The following is an 18,025-nucleotide window of genomic DNA, read 5'->3' as shown; positions in this document are numbered from 1 at the left end:
AATGTTTACTTAGCCCCTGAGATTTTGCTTTGTAAATATGTATCCTCATGCTTTCCTAGAGAAACAGTGCTTAAGAAACTGTATATGTGCGCCTGTGCATCCTAAATTTTCAGTCTTTGAGTTAATTTCAACCACATATGTCAGGGATTTCAAACGTACTTTCTACAAATTTAGGGGAAAATAAGCATCAGTACAGAACAGAGATGGAGAAAGCCTGTATTTACTTTGAAGAAAAGACTGGCAGGAAGTCACTTAGACATCAGAGGATCAAGAGGGTTTTGAGAGAGAAATTGTTAGGAAAATCAGCTTCACAAGTCTTTTAATTCATGGAATGAGGTAGTCTGTACAGCTCTAATACTATAAATATAAACTCAAAGTCTGTGCTATGTGACATACTGGTGGTCACCTGCAGAGAGCTGACTACTTAACATTGTGGTTTCCTTTTGTATAGGCATTTAAAACACATCAATTACTTTCACAATATTGGCATTTTCAGTTAAGCAATTAGTAATGTTGTCATATGAATGTCGTGATGATGATCTTTGAAATTACCTCGCTTATATAATTTGGTCTCCCATAGGAAAAAATCTGAAAATTTCTGCTATGCAGAATGTTTTCCTAGGCTCCCTGGGCTGTGTTTGAGTTGCCTGAGTTCTATCAAACTTCTTCTGGGTAATCGATGAAGAGATACAGGAGCTTCCAGACAGGGAATAAGGAGTTGCCCAGAGCCAGTAAATATGAAGTTTTATATACATGAACTGAAGTGGAATTTAAGCTGTTGGGATATTACCTCTAGTCTGTCCTCTGTTCTTCATCTGCTTATTTATTTAATTGCCTTTCCATTTGTTCCCAAGTGGAATACAAATGATTTGTTCCTTGATTCACCATATTGTCTTGTGTTTCAGTGGACAAAGATTGTTCTGTCATTCTTCTCTCTTGTTGAATTGCTGATTTAAAAATTTATGTTTTGACCTCATACTGCCATCTCTTAAAGTTTCAAGCAGACCATCTACAGTGCTTCCTACTTGTATGAGTGTGACTTTATCCCATACCAAGCAGCCATGCAAGAAACAGCGTTCCAGTCTGTGCTGATAACCATGGAAACAAATATGGCCTAAACGACACACCTTATTACTGCAAATGATCCAAGTTTGCATTTATACATTTATTAAAAGATTCCGAAACAATAGCTTAGTTATGCTTGACAGCTTGTTTATGACCATCTCCTCCCTGGTTTTGTTAATGCTTAGAGACCTTTCACGTTAGGCAAAGCAGGAGAATACAAAATAGAATAACAGACACATCCTCATTTATTAGCTGTTTTGCAGTGTAGCCTTTTCCTGCTTACTGTTGTAAGCCTTGAAAGCAAAGAATCAGTCCTGTATTGGGTTCCTTTTGTGTTTTTAAAGCATATTAATGCAGTGTCTTAAATTTTGCATGCAATTTTATCTTCCACCATTCACATTTTTCATTTCTGGAGAAAATTGTTTAAAAATCTCCATCCAGGGTTTTTTTTGTGGTGTGTTTTTTTTTTTTTTTTTAAATGCATGTTCCATTTGGTGAAATTCTATAAAACTGTGTTTCGAAAGAAAATTTAAAAGAAACCCTACTTCTGTGATGACTTTTACATCACAGCAAGTTGAAACTTGGAACAAAGTTAGGAGAAACCAGTCCCCATCATTTGTAAAAAGAGATGATTAGGTCTTAGTCCATTAATAGCCTTTTGTGTCATTGAAAGGTGCAAAATGAAATTAAAATTGCCTTTCTAGGACTGTTGAGGAGTTCTGTTTCATGAAGGAATGTCTCCTTGGCACAGAGACAGCCTCCCTGGCTGGGTGCCAGTCCCCCTCCATGCCCTGGCAAAGGGAGCTTTTTGGAGGAAGTCTCGACTGAAATGTGCTCCAGCATGATGGTCCCCTTGCATCGTAACACAATCCAAGAGCTTTGAATTGTGTTCCAAGTTGGGCTAGAGGTTATACTAAGTTAGTCTAATTCTTCTTCTCTACTCCTGAATAGGATAATGGAAAACCATCTCTACTCATTCCATGTGTGGAATATACTGATTTATCACGGGGAGCATTTAAATCAATGGGTACCTAGATGACTGGATTTTGGCGTGTCCAACTGACATGCATTAGCAAGGAGCTTGCTTTTGGAACAGCCAATACCTTCTAAAACTTGCTACTAGAAGTCTCAAGTAATTTTTAAGCTTTGTTCATGTCCATTAGGTTAATTTGAAGACTAGCTAGAAAAGAAAGATAGTCTTCAAAATCTATCATTCTTATTTTTCTCTGGCAAGATTTTTTTTATACAGCGTAAAGCAGCAAATAAAAACAAAGGCAGAAACAAGGGTGTGAAATCATTAGAAACAAAAATGCTGAGGAAGAAAAGAGGTTTGGAGAGAGGTCTTAAAAGACAAAGGAAAAAGACTTCTGCAGTCAGGGACAGAATTTAGGGGTAAGACCTAAGAGAGCAGAAGCATCAGAAACAGTCTGCTGATCTTTCAATGAGAAGTGTTTTGGAGTATGACTTAAAATTGATTAAAATAATCCAGAAGCAAACGTAACAAGTAGATCCCTGCTAACCTGGTTCAATATAGGTATCTGTTCCGGGGAAATCTCATGAGTAGGTTTGCAGGAGGAGAGTGAAAGAAAACTCAAATCAGCCATATGTCCTCGCGTCTGTCAGACTGGCAAAAAATCTCCTCCTCACCAATATATACACCCACAATATTTACAAATGGTAATAAAAGACGACAATTGAGCCAGAAGAATGTGAAGAGAGTGAGGAAGCAAACAAAACATAATTAATAAGAATTGAGTTATTTTGTAAAAAAAGCTGAGTGGAAGCGGTCACAAATGCATATGAGACCAGGAAGAAGAATAGGTATGATAAATAAAAGAACTTGCACAGGTATGCCTGATGCATGGCCAGCTCTGAGAACAGTAAAAAGTGTTAGAAGATCAACGTTACGTGGTAATGCAGTATTTGGATGAAAGATCAAAGCAAGTGTGTCAAGGTAACAGAAGAGGAGAATTAATCCATTTTTGATACTCAGAGAAGGTGACTGGACAGAAAGAGAACCTCAATTTGGTATGCCCGGAGACAAATACACAAACAGTTGGCTTTTAAAGACTCAAATAATTAAAAAGTGTTTCATATTTTTTTGATCAGTCTTTTAAACTAAGAGGATGCGCATTCCACATCCTTGTGGTATTTTAAATGCTCTTTATGCACTGCAGTATTGTGTAATTGCTATTGAAAACCTTGACTGACAGGTGAGGAAAAACTTCATTTTTAATACTTTGAAAATTTGGAATCCAATTTGAGCTTTGTTTTTGTCTTTGCTACCCCAAGATCATCAATTGGAAGTGCCTGTGTGTAACCGAAAGCAATTGCACATTTTTCATGTAAACACCTAGAGCCATGTTTTACTTTATTCCTTTCTCCACATTCTGCTGAGTTGAAATTCCTGTTTATTTTTGAGAATGGCATTCAACCTGTTGTTGTTACCAGGTCTTGGGCTATTTTTTTATTTTCAGAAGTACTTTTTGCTCTGTGGTTTTATCTTGTGTAGGATTCTGAGCTGGTTACTTGGAATCTATAGAACTATAGTAGCTGGTACCAGTGAAAGACCTGGTTCCTTAAAAGCGATGATTTTTTTTTTTCTTTTTACAATGTATTTGCATAAAATAATGAATTAATTGCATTATTCTTTGCAGCATCTACCAAGACAAAACATACATGTTTTCCAAATTTTTCAGTCAGGCAGAGAAACACCTTTTTATCCCCAGCAACTTCTGACACTTCAACAGGATGGAATTAGCCATGGGAGTGCTTGGCCTAGTACAATTGGTTATCCTACCCCTCTCAAATCAGATAGTCAAAGGGTGCCTTAAACAATCTATACAGCTATGTTTCATTAACTACTGTGTGACTGAGCCTATTTCTTGTAATTAAGTTTGTCTTTCCTTTGCCTTTCTTCATTTTTTTTAAACTTCGTTTAAAAAGCACATTTTAAGAGACACACCAAAGTACGGCCTTGCGATTGCTGCCATTTAGCCCGGCACATTGTATTCCTGATCCTTTGCTTTTGATGGCAATTACAGGGTTCAGAAGCTAATTTGTAGAAGATATTCCTCCAGCACCAGCTGCATCTGGCTTCTTGGCAGACTTCTCACGCAGTTGTATTGGTGGCTTTGGAGTTGCCTCTGGGTTTGCTGGGGTAATGATGCTGATGGGCTTTCTGGGCTGTCTTACACTCCTTGATGTCATTTTCTTTTGGATTACCCTTTTAATCTGAGTAATTTGTCCATTTTTTTCCCATTCACGAATAAGGTCCAGTGCAAGCCCTTTTCAAAAACCTCAACCCATTTGCCATGGCAATACAGTATTTGTTTATGCCTACCATAGACTGCTTTTCTACAGAAAGCTATGCCTCGATTTTAAAATCACCAATACCCATTAAACAGGTGATAAGTAACATATATTTTCCTTTCTAGAAGAGAAATACGAGGGCCATTTGCTGCTGGCCTGAAAACACAGATTGTTTTGCATGCATGTACATAAGTCTCTTCATTGTGAATAGGACCCAAAGTGATTAAACAAGCACTCTTAATATGTTAATTTATAATTTTAATTACAACAATCTTGTATATATAGTCATTAGTGAATACTAATATAAATATTTTTCTACCTTTTTATTCATAATGCATAAACCAATCATCCAGTTACTTCTCGGCAGTTGCCTGTTTCCGTTTCATAATACAATCTTTGTTCTTAGTTATGAATGCATTTTGTTCATTCCTGTCTTGAATAATCCCTCATTAAGCTAGTCACTTTCTGCTCCATGCTAAAAAGGAAAAATTATCATGCAAATGTGGCATGCCATATTAAAAAGCACATTACCAAACACTTTTGTTGCTGTCCTTCAATTAGTTTCCCTTCTTTGAATTTAATTTCATTTGTTGTTAAACTACTGACTTGATGTATGGACTCATGAATTTGAGGCTGCTGCCAAGAATGTAGCAGGAAAAAAATCAAAGCCTCTTCAGAAAGCTGCAGAGGCAAAGCTGAAATGAATTTGCTTCACCTTTGACAAGAACACTTGAGCAGCATGGGAATCCTCTGATGATTCAGCTTGGCTAATTATCCAATTATTTATTTCAAGAATAAAGACACTGTTTTACAATTAGAAAAGTGTAAAGTAATCTGAGAAATTTCATAATGACAGATGATTTAAGTAACTTCTGAGATAAATAGTATCTGCTCAAACTTGTCTTGCCAAGTGTTCAAGCTGTAGTTAAACTGCTCTTTGAGTTTCAGGAAATTAGTAGGGACTCAAAAGGTATTTGTTTCTTCTCCCCTACCAACCACATGTTATACTTCAGAAAATAGCTCAGTTTGTTCTTTTCCCTCTGTGTCAAATTTGCAAGGTTTTTAAGCTATGTTTTAGTTGCATTCCTCTTGATTAAAAGCTTTTGGTTCAAAGCAATACTTTTTAATTGCCTAATAATATAAGTCAGTTCTTAGGAAAGAACCGTGCATTTAGGAGTTCATTTGCAATATAACTGAAAAATTCATTGCATGGCAGTAAAACAATTTACTGTTAATTACAAGGAGAAGAATTTGCTGTACCATGCTCACAGATTGCCATGAATCATGCAGCACTCCTAGAGATTTATAACAGATGTGTAAGTGGGATGAATTAGCAGGGTTTAATAACAGAGACACAAATCATGCAGACTTCAAGGAGCTTTAATTGATATACTAGAATGTGACGGGCATGAATCACTCAGCCATTCAACAGCACTGTAACATATGGTCAGCTCAATATGCTGCATCTTAAATCGGTTGGTGAGTCGTTGGTTGTCCCATATGGTGGAAGCAATATATTTTTCATGATTTTTAAAAAATACTGTGTATTACATCTATTTTTAAAGAAATATGATTGTAAAACATTGGCGTTATTAAATTTTCTTTTGATGTCCATTATGGGTGGTTTTTAGTCTTTTGGGGGGAAGAGTCCAAAATGGACTCTAAAGAATCTTCTAAAAAAAAAAAAAAATCAAAATACTGTCAGAAGATATAAGTATTATTTCTCGACTCATTTACTGTTGAAATGACTGATGCTGTTGTGAAGCGCAGAGGAAGAAAAGATCGTACCAGAAATGCTATGGCAATCTCGGGGTCCTCTGGACTAATAACTTGTAGCAGAAGCGAAATGGATGACTGATAGTGAGGGATGTGATTTTACCTGCTAGGTAAACTCCAAGATGAAAAAAAAGTAGGCTTTCTTTAAGTTTTTGTCCTCAAATTTGCTGAATGTTTCTGTTTTAATTTGTATGCGTGCATTTTGAATTCAGCTCAACAGTAATTAAAAACCGTATACTTTTTCTTACTGTTACCTTCCTGAACTATGCAGAGTGGCTAATGGAAGGCTTCTGTGGAAGGGTACGCAAATATCTACCTACAGTATGCTGAGCAGTAGTTATTCAGACGTATATAAGCCTGTTATATTTAGCCACAGTGTAAATATGTTATTCCTGGGACACGAGTCTGGCAGAGTATGGAAAAGCTTTAGCAGTTGTATTAGTAAACCTGACAGACTTGAGAAAGGAGTATTGTATCCTTAGAACCGTGGCTGCCAGAATTTAATGTCAACAATTAAAATTTATTTTGATCCTTACCTAGTGTTTATTACTGTTTGTATACACAACAGACCTTACTAATACAGAGATGCACTATTAGATGGAATTACCATCTGTTCAGAGCGAAATGCTGGCATCTGTCTTCGAATCTAAAACTAAAATGATATTATTTCAAACAAAACAAAATTAACTGCTCTTTACTTACCAACTTCATTTTTGTGTACATGTGTGTGCATACACACATGGGAAAGGCTTATTTGTAATGACCTGTGTAGCAACATCTATATTTAGATATATGACTTCAACATAAGCTGTATGGACCATCTGTCTTTATTGGTCTTTTTTGTGCCCTCTGCTACACAATGGCATGCAGCAATCATGGGCTTTTAAATACTGTTTTAGCTTTATAATATATTAAATATGTATTATATAGCAAGACATTAAAACTACATAATTAAAATACACAAAATGTGACTTTGAATCCACTAAAATGTAGTACGCTCATTATTTTGACAGATGTGTCTTAACAGAACGTGACTAAAAAAAAATTAAATAGGTAAAATTATAGTCGATTCATCTTTCAGAAAGTAGCTACAGGTACCACAGTGACACCTTTAGGAAAATATATACTGTATCTTTTAGTCTTGAATATTTTTAATTTCAGCATTTAGTACCCTGCTGGGCTAGTGCTACAGATTTATTTTCAGTCCATTCTGTTCCTGTGCAGAGTTTGGTTTTCTGTTGTGTTTTTGTTTTGCTTTGTTTTTTTTGTTTTTTAACTTACGTAACCTATTATGTACAGTCTTCTGCTGTCTCAACACACAAGAATTCCCAAGCATCAACGAGACTGTAGTTTAAATACTAATTTTATAGCAAGGATGTTACTTTCTGAAAGGGTAGGCTTCTGTTCCATATATCACAAAATAATAAATTGTGTCATGCCAGTGGTTAATGCGTGTACACAGTGCATTAACTGTAACTGTAGTACATTTATTTGTGCTAGAGGAGACTTGAAAATGATTAAAAAATCAATACTTCCCTGTCAGAGAAGCAAGTGTTACGATGCATTTAAGTAGTTAATTGCATAAGCCCTATAAAAGCTTCAGGTTTGGGTATCAGAGATGCCATAATTACGGTCCAAGTAACTGCCGTTTATTAATATTAGACTTTAAAGGAAGATATAGTTATTGTCATGAGTGTTAGTTAGCTTTACGTGTTTTAGAAATAATGAATTTTAGCATTTCTGTTTTACCATCAGTAAGCTGAACCGGAGGGCTCAACCTCTTATGTTCCATTTAAAATGCTGACGTACACTAGTTCCCTCAAAGGTGAAGTTTTGATTGTTAAGCCATGTTTTCTATTTAAACTTGTGCATTAATACCACAATTCATTAGTGCTGTGCCCTACTTATGCAGGAAAGCTTATGACCTCATGCTGCATTACTTCAATTTTGACATTGTAAATTTCTACCGTAGCGTGAGATACTAATTAGATTGTGAAGTCATAAATGATGCCTAAGCAGGAATTTACAGCACATAGTGTCATTGGCAGTTTCCCAGTCCCCCCACTCCCTGCTTTCTCCAAGAAGAATATTTATCAAGTTAGTGGGACCAAAAAAAAAAAAAAAAAAAAAAAGAAAAAAGTAGCAACATGCTACAGGCAAATAGGAAAAATGAAAAATATGTTAATGATCATGGAAATGTGCAAATGTTTAAAAGGATGTTATTAATTCATTCTAAATGAAGCAATCTCTCCTTCTTTAAAGAACTCACACTATGTACAATGCTGTGCTGTGAAGTAATATGTCAGATTTCGAAGGCCCATATTTTAATTCAGGTTTTATTGTTCTTGAAAGGCGTTTATTGCTCTTTACTATGTCATTATGGGAACAAGTAATTTTTACAAGTTGTCATTGTATTTCACTTCCTGGGTACAAATGAAGTTTCTGTTGTTAAATCCTTTTCTTCATCAGGGAAAGAAGGGGAAGAAGAAAAATCAAGATAGGATGAATATAGATTCCATAAGTAGTAGAGTGTTCTTGTACTTCTTCAGACAACGTCTTTTATTGTTTCAGAGATGGTCCATTTCTTTCCCACCTTTATGGCCATCATGCCATTATCCAAACAGGTCATGCTGCCCTCCAGTGGCTTACTGTACAGTATTAAAAAAAAAAAAAAAAAAAAAAAATTTTGTTCATAACTCCATTATAGAGTGACCAACACTATCAGAATGTTTAAAAGAATATCAGAGTATTGGTTTTAATGGTAGCAGAATCATTGTAATAACATAAAACTATCTTATGCTGATAAATTTGTGGAAACAATCTTGTATGGAGTCTTACTGTGCACTGGTGTTGGTGGAGGAAAGTTAGAGAGGATCATTTTATTTAACTGAATAATCGTCTGAACATACACTACTGTCTTATGTGCGTGCTGTGAGGAAAACAACCTGACGAGCCTTCAGTATTGTGGACGGATAGCCGTTTCGCTCCCGTTGACGAGGATAAGTTCTGTGATGGAAGACTCGTGTTGTCATATACCATACTGCCGAGATGCAGTAAGAGTTAATTAACTGTTCAGATTCTCCTTTGGTCTTTCACTCAAATTCAGTGCTGGAAGTCGCACAGATACATGCTTACAGTGAGTGGGGCATGAGAGGCTAATCAAGGAAGGAATGCAAATATACTTTTTGTGAAGAGGTTGATTCAGATTCTTAAAGATCATGAAAAAAAATATTTTTGGATTTAATACCAAAGACATTTATCCAAAGCCTGAATAAACAAATAAGGTAGTTTTGTGGAATCGAAAGTAAGTTCCTATAAAGATTGAGAATGGGTTATGGGTTTTTCTGGTTTGGTTTGGTTTGGTTTTCCTAATTAAGCTTCTATAAATATCTATGTTTATTCTTAAGATGACCAGAAACTGAAGCAGGATGTTTTGTAAAAATATTATGTTATATGGAATAATAATTTCCCAAGTATTATGCACAATGATACCTAGATAATTTTTTTTTTTATGCACAGCTCCAAGAAAACTTAGTGCCCCTCGTGTTGAAGGAATAAACAGCACAATGGTAAAGATAACTTGGAATGAACCTGAAGAACTTAATGGGCCTTCTCCCACCTACCAGGTGGAAAGGATGGATTCATCTTTAGCTACGTCGAGTACAGAAGTAATGAAAGGGATCCGTTTCCCAGGAAATGGATATTACAGATTCGCTAGTTCCACTCTCCCCACCAATACTTACTTTACAGGTAAATGAATTTAAATGACTAACAAAATGTACCAATTGTGCTATGCATTTGCTTTACAATTTATCATCATCTTCTATATAATTTTCATGGTAAAATCTGTAGCTTTTAATTTATGAGCATAATGTGATTGTTAGTGATGTATAGGCTATTTCTATTCTCACATAAAAAGCCTGTGGAAAATGTTATTGGACGTGTGGGATTTGTATTCCCTTGCCTTTGGACATAGAGATGTACACGATGGTGAATGTTGCTGTATATTTGACTCATTTCCTAGTGGCAAATCTGAGATGGATTTTATTTATTCTTCTGGGATAAAAACTTTTCTACTAAGGCATGTTTTCTTTGGTATCTTTCCGAGGATTCCCGAGGTTGCATGAGCACTCAAAAAGTACTTTCTTCCATGTTCAGTACATTTGTGTTGTGCTCCTGTTTGTTTTGTCAAGGAAAGAAAAAAGGCTGCCAATCTGACAGAAGTCTGCTGTTTCTGGGCCACTGGGTATTATTTCCTCTCTTTTTTGACTATTTACTTTGGAACTGGGCATTTTACAGATCAAAGCAGACCAATTATCCTATGTTCTGTGATTCTCATCATTTGTTGATATCTTCACTTCTTGGATAAAGCAAAGATATAGACAGTATGTTTTTCAGGAAAATATCTAGATGAACCTCATTGTGTGTTTGAGATGTTGTAGAGGTCTGTAAGTGAAATATTACATTGGTGTGTATGACGTATGAGTTCTTAAAAGTACAAGAAGAAATGGCAGAAAGGAAGGTTTAAAAAATAAATTTAAAAAGATGTATGAAAGGTGTTTGTGTTTATATAGATGAAGTCATAAGACTGATAGCAGGAAGGGGAAATCCAAAAGGAATCTGGGTAACAGTGAGAGCAAGCGTTAGATGGCACGCTGATAGCACGAAGGCCCCACCATGGTGTGGTACGACTTAACCCGGTACTAAGCCCTATGTGTTAAGACAGATAGGGGCTGCAAAAACTACACAGCATTGTTGACAGCCAAAAGAATGCCAAAGATTTGAAGAGGACCCAGTGGCTGCTATCCCTCGTCTTCTGAGTCGCCACAGGTAAATCTGGCAAGAATATGTGAGCATAGATACCTTGGTACTTGCAAATATGTGTGTGTGCAAACTCACTTTTTGTTTAAAACAAAAATCACCTTCTCATCTCTCTCTGATCACCCAGTGAATCTCATTTAATAAAAAAAAGTTGAAGATCTCTTCCATTTTTAATTTTCTTTTTCTTGCTAGGTGCTTACTTGACTGATAGTCAAATAATAATAACAAGTGATAATGTGTTAGTTAAATATTGACACCATGTTGACTTGCAAAACCTGCCTCTGTGCAGGAATCTGTAGGAACAGCTGTTGGGCATCTTTCGTCATCCAAATTGCTCAGTGCTTCTCCTGATATCAGAGTTTGCACCCTTTATTGTATAGTCAGTAAAAAAAATCTTTGACGTATTCCATCTGTTGTCAATTGTGATGATCTAAACACCAAAGGAATTGTGAGCTCCAGTTTTTTCTCACTGGAGCTCCAGTCAGCCCCATTGCTGTGGTTTAGTTAAATAGTTTAATTGGACAGGTAAAGAATTATGAGTATCACTGAATTTCCTTCTTTTCGTCAGAAGTCTCTGTGAGTGTTGAGGAACAGGGTGTTGCACCACTGGGATTGTTCATGTGCTTGTCCATTTGTAACCAGGCAAACCCAACACCGATCTGTCCAAGTGCCAGTTCAGTCTGGGGTTCGGTTATACTCCACAAGCTGAGACTGAGGCCGTGAATAAGGTTTATTGAGATGGCTGAGGGGATTTGAGAGAGTTTGGATTGACAGGTTGGGGGAAGATGTTAAAATAAAGCTCCCTTCATACTGGCACCTGATGGCTGGTAATGGTGTGTGGATAAATATCATTTATTATTGCTTTGGATTGTGTTCTTTCTTTTAGACCAGCTATTAGTCTGAGTATCTGAAGATGACCTAGAACCAAAATACATTAGGCAATTTGGTCAGACGTCTGCTGGTAGTGACTGACAATCAGGTTAAATCAGCCTGTTTTGGTACCTAAAAATGTGCAATTCAGGTACTTGATAACTCAATAAAGTTTTTGAGAAATACAAATCTGGATTTTTCTAAGGGGATCGGATCATCAGTTCTTCTTTGAAAACATGATGGAGAGAAAATGACAGCAAATCCAGGAGAGTTTATAAAGACAGACACTTAATGGAATGAAAAATATTCTTTAGTTTCCTCTGCACTTGTTTCATTGTTGAGACCTTCTCTTATTACCCATCTCTGAAGACAAGCAGTTGGCAATTGTGCTTTATAGATGGAACGGCTTTAGTGTGCGTGCAGCTGTGTACATTTTTGACACAAAAGTGTGCCAGCTTGTATATGTCAGTCAGCAGATAGATACTTCTTAGGTTGTCTGGGATCTCCTGCTGCTAATCCAGAAAGAGATAGATCAGTTTATTCATTGCTAATAAATGCAGTTGTCCTCGCTGTCTCCCCGGCTGGTCTTACACTCTGAGGTGCGAGTAATAGGGGCAGATGTATTATCTGGGAAATTTTCCAAATTCATCTTAAAAAAAGAAAAAAAGTTAGGCAATAAACACCAGCTATACTAAGCAGCGTCCTTCTGTCTGTAACAAAGCCTCCAGCTGCACAGGAAGATGTGCTCTGAGTACACATTAGGAGAGAGGAAGTCAGGTAAAGGAAAGGATTGTTTCTGCCAGAACTGTCCACGTGCAACTTCTCAGCTCTTCAGACTGTGAAAAAGTGTTTTAAGCATCTGTTAATATCCTTTCACTGAAGATGCAGACTTGAGTTTTCAATACTTTTGTGTATCCCTTGAAGTTCTTAGGTACAACAACATTCATTATATCTATCAAAACACCACTAGGCAAAGGAACTGTTAGTATTCTTGTTTTAGCGAAGGAACTCCTCTGTCTCCCATAGCTCTGAAGATTGGGATATTCAAGTGTTTATCTTCATATCTGCCCCATGAGACTGCAAAGTGCTGTCATTCTGATTTAATAGATAGGGAGTTGAAGTTCAGATTCTACTTAAAGCAGGAGTTTATACTTAAAAGATCCTCTAGAAATGGTTAGAAGGTTTTACAAATTAGTTATTTCAGGTGGTTTGTTTTATCAGTACAGCTTGTGTGATGCGGCTGTTGGTCTGGAGTCTGAATACTGCAGTAACATTGTTTTTGTCTTTGGTTCTCTAGCAGTCAAGAGACGTACTGTATATTTTATACAGGGTGTAGACAGGCAGACTTGGAGATCAAAGAACTGTAAATAGCCAAGTATCTGAATATCTTTTAAATTAAAATTATACTTGTATTACCTCTTTAATGACTGAGTCTAATGGCTAGGTCCAAAAAAACCACCTATGGGTGATGGTAATGAGCATGATGCCATGTAAACCTGGCTTTCACTGCAAATAAGTGGGCGAGAATAGTTTGCTCTGCAGGGAAGCTAGTCTTCATGTGCTTTCTAGCAGAGGCACACCAAGGCTTACGAGTAAGATCTTTCGAGATCATTGAATAAAATCCATGGAAAAATAGTGTGCTGAACTGCTCAAGTGTGTGTGTGTGAATATCAACAATAAGACAAGAGACATATTTATGAAAATAGTTTTTCTTCAATTTCCTTTTGCTGCTTGGTCGAGGGTTAGGACTTGAGGTGCCTGAATGGGTGAAATAAAAACTGATATATGAATTTTTGACCTTTGTAAATGAGCCCTGCTTAGGATCAGGTTTGGTTCTAATTTGAGGCACTACCTTCTGTTCAGGATTCCTAACTCATGTCTCTTGAGGGTTAGGCAGCTTTAACTTTTTGTTTCAGAGTAGGGGATCACATTTTTCTTTGAAAACATGGCTCCCTGAGAAAGCGCGTGTGCACTCTGTTTGAGTATATTGGTGGATACTATGCTGTCAGATAGAATCAGTGCCACTGTTTAAACTCTGTAGACAATCCTGTCAAAAAGCTGTGCAATAGTTTTTTCTAGAGCGAGTATACTGGATTAAGCTCCTAAGGACAGATGAAGTGAATTTTAGTTTTCATGTTTTATTGAGCAAAGAGATGCCAAACTATCAAGTTCTTTCAGAAAAGAACTTCTGGGTCCAAAGAGCAGCTGGTTGAAAATTGAACCCTGAATATCTCAGCGATACAATAGCATCTGAGCTAGGGGTTTCAGGACTGCAATTTAGTTGTCTAAAGTACAGTCATTGATTACACAAATCACTTTTTGAATCTTTGCTCCCACTGATCCATTGCCAGATAAAGAGTCTGTGCAGAGCTGATGGGGAATCTGTTGGACACATGAACGAACAAGGAACCTCCTTGGTCTCCATGCTATGGAGATACAGTTGGGCTCCATGAAGAGAAACTCAGTGTATCTCTGGGGATGTGTAAGAACTGCTCGCTATGTTAAGAGTGACTCAACTGCCACAAAAGAAAGCAATCATAGAATAGAAAGATGGTTGTGTGGAAGGTTGTGTTCCTCCTGATGTCTCAAAATGAGACTACTTTTCAAATATGACATTGAACATAAATTGACAATTCTATGGCATGGTAGTGGGGTTTGTAAATAATATACATAGTTTTTCTATGAAACAGAGCAAAACAAATCCTCCAAGCATACTTTATGTGTGGCTTGAAATAAAATTTGAGCTTGATGTCAGGAGTTATAATTACCCATCCATATGTGAAGGGAAGCTTTTACTTATGTAGTGACAAAATAATTCATTTTTTTTTCAGGCGGATCAGGTTCTTTGTGACTGTGATATTTTAAAACCAGCTGAATTAGCTATTACTATTTTAATGTGATTCCTCTTGGATGTTATTTGTTTAAAAAGAAAGTTATTTATGTAATATTGATGAAAATGCAGTCCACTCTGAAGAAACTTTTGTGTTTGGCCTTGCTTTGAATCCAAGTTTTCTGAAATAGGATATTACACGTAAAAAGAAGTGGGTCTTGCCTGGAAGGTGTACTCTTTGCCAACCTCTACATGATGCAAATTCAGCTCTGTAATAATTAGGAAATAACTGTATGAGGTAAGATGTTCATATATTAGCATTACAAGTAGAGCTTTTTTACAATGACATTTTTAGTGTCTTGAAGTGGTCTTAAAAACCTGTATTTAAAAAAAATAAAAATCTATGCCAGTGTTTTTACTGCCAAATTCTGACTCAGATACACACACATTTCTCAGAGCGGAGAATCTTTCCAGTAACAATGTTTCTTAATGATTTTGCCATGGAACAATGCACAAGCGTCGTTTACATTTGTTCTGAGCAGAAGTGCTGAGAATGGCTGTGGTCATTCAGTGTTTGGCCTCCCTGTAGCTCTTCATCACAGTGAACTCTTTGCAGTAATGTAAAATTCCACTCCATATAATCTTGAGCAAACATTTCATAGTAGAAGAGACAAAGAATTCATTAGTGTATGGAGCCTTTTCCAGCATCCCAAAATAAGTTTATGGAATGCATTATGATTGAAAATCAAGAAAATGAACGTGATTGGAGGTCTAAAAACAATGTACAAGGAAAGGCTGAAGAAAATGGGGTTGTTTAGAAACATGAAGACTAAAAGGAGACACGATGATGGTCTTAAAGAATATAAAACTGTGTGGTTTAGAAGAAGAGAATGAACTTTTATCCATCTCTACTGCGTGTAAAGGAGCAATGGTCTCATAATAAGCTTAAAATGTAGCAAGGTAGGTTGTCTTCTCTCAAGAAATTTTTTTCTGAAAGACAGGCTAGTTAAGCAAAGGAATACATTGTTGTGAGAAAAAACCTGAAGCTCTGATACTGCAGATTTTAAAGAACAGTTGAATGAGTATTTGTCAGGAATAACCTAGATAAAATTGATTCTGCTTTGGAATAAGTGGATTGATTCTGTGACCTCTAAGAATGTTTTCCAAACATATATCCTATTATAAACTCAGATTAACCCAATGAAACTGGGAAAGGTGTTCATTTCACCGAATAACTCTTAGAAGGAAAGAACTGCCTTCCCCCTCCCCCAGGAACTTTGCATAGATACTGATCTGATTTACAATTTTCTCTGAAGAGGGAAGGTTGCATGAGCTAGACAAATTTTGCTTCAATTTTATTTTCTCTCCTTCCTTTCTTTTTATGACCACTGAAAAGGTTTGAAAGGGCTAGAAATGAGTTTTAATCACTAAATCATAGAATAATTAGAATAATTTAGGTTGGAAGAGAAGTCATCTGGTCCAACCTCCTGCTCATAGTGAGACCAACTAGACCTGCTCAGGCCTTTGTGTAGTTGAGTTTTATCTCCCTGTGTAGTCAAGTGTATTTCCAAGGATAGTTCCACAACAGCTCCGGGAAGTCTGTTCCAGTTTCCAATCTGACCAGCCTTTTGGTAATGTTTTCCTCTTACATCTATACAGAATTTTCTGTATTTGAACTTGTGCCCATTGCTTCTTGTTTTGTCACTATATAGCTCCAAGAAAGCGTGGCTTCATCTTCTTCATATCCTTCCACGAGGTAACTGAAGAAGGCAAGATCATCTCCTCCAGCCTTCTATTCTTAAGACTGAAGAAAACCCTGTTCTCTTGGCTGCTTCTCATTCTTCATGTACTTTGGCCCTCTGATTATCTTGGTGCCCCTCCACTGGATTCATTCTGATGTGCTAATATCCTTTTTTATGCCAGAGTACCCAAAACTGCATTGCAGGGCTTGCCTTTGCCCTTATTGAATTTCACAAGGTTCCCATCAGCCCATTTCTCCAGCCTGTCAAGAATCTTCTGAGTTGCAGTGCATCAATTTTTTATTGCCTGCAAACTTTTTGATAGTACCCTCCATCCCATTGTCCAGGATTCATTTCAATAAATAAAATTCTTAAACAGAATTGGTCCCAGTACCAGTTCCTTGTAAATGCTGCCCACTGGGCTTCGTGCCATTTGTCACAAACCTCTGAGTCCTGCTGTTCAGCCAATTTTTTTCCCACTTTTATAGTCCACCTGTGGTCCATCTATTTCTCCAGCCTGATGGCAAGGATGCTATGGGAAACCGTGTTGAAGCCCTTGCTAAAGCCAAGGTACACAGCACCCGTTGCTTTCCCCCTTGGCTGCTGAGCCAGTCCTTTCATCACAGAAGTCAATCACATTGGTCGGCCACAATTTGCCCGTAAAAAATCCATGTTGACTGTTCCAAATCATCTTCTTGTCCTTCGTGTGTCTGAATATGGCCTTCTACATAGTGTCCCTGAGGAAAAAACATAGGCTAACCAGTCTGCAGTTTCCCCTAATCTATAGGCACGATTCTACAGCAAATGCTATTAAATTTGTTTGCTTCAGCCTTACCCTAAAAAGATGGAGACAGCTGAAACAGGAGACAACTCTGACTTTTTGCTTAGTTTGGCTTTATGTATTCTTTGTGTCTCTGCTGGCATTTTTTCCTCACATAGCTTTTTAAGAATCTTCCTTTTTCATTTCATTACATTGAACTGAAGAAGGTAAACAAGATTTTTCTGAGGGGAAAAACTATTACAAAAGAAATTCTTACACCAAGCTTTCTAATACTGAAAGGGAAAGGAAGAGAGTGGATTTGTTTAGCTACTTGGAGAACACACTTTGTATCTCAGGGAACTTTTGATAGTGCCACTCTTTTTTCAGACTTTTATATTAAATCTTACACTAAAGAGCTCTTGGAGAGCTCTCATTTTACTGCGTCCTTTTTGTCTAGGTTGTTGCCACAGGACTTCTCCTTAGAAATTAAAATAATTTTTATGCCAACTTCTTATATTTTCTCCTCCTGTCTTCACAAAAGAGCAATTTGAACCCATGTCTTCAGTGAAACAAAGGAAGAGAAAAATCTTCTATATCACTGTCAAGTGGCTGGCTTCGGTTAGAAGGGCAACCATCCTTTTTTCTGCCTGAGAACTGTTCGTACAGACATTTTAGTTAGAATTTTGCCCTAGTACGGAAAATGAATTCACAGTTTCATTCTGAAAAACACATTCCTTCCTTCCTTCCAAATCCCAAGAAGCCTAAAGATAGGGAGCAAGAGGGGAGCTGCCTATAGAGAAAAAGGAGTGATCCAGCACAACAGAGTGAACTGTGCTGCTTTATGAACAAAAC

General features: G+C 37.0%; 1 protein-coding gene across 1 annotated transcript in view; it reads left to right on the top strand.

The window, feature by feature from the left end:
• USH2A (usherin) overlaps window positions 1-18,025 on the top strand; it is a 395,461-nt gene that overhangs the window by 97,161 nt on the left and 280,275 nt on the right. The window contains exon 20 of the mRNA XM_054821392.1: window positions 9,673-9,903. Coding sequence (XP_054677367.1) covers window positions 9,673-9,903 — 231 coding nt within the window. The remainder of the gene's footprint in view (window positions 1-9,672; window positions 9,904-18,025) is intronic.

This window comes from Grus americana, chromosome 3, assembly GCF_028858705.1.
Source record: "Grus americana isolate bGruAme1 chromosome 3, bGruAme1.mat, whole genome shotgun sequence".
In the NCBI taxonomy this organism is placed as follows: domain Eukaryota; kingdom Metazoa; phylum Chordata; class Aves; order Gruiformes; family Gruidae; genus Grus; species Grus americana.
This window is presented reverse-complemented; position numbering and strand designations above follow the sequence as displayed.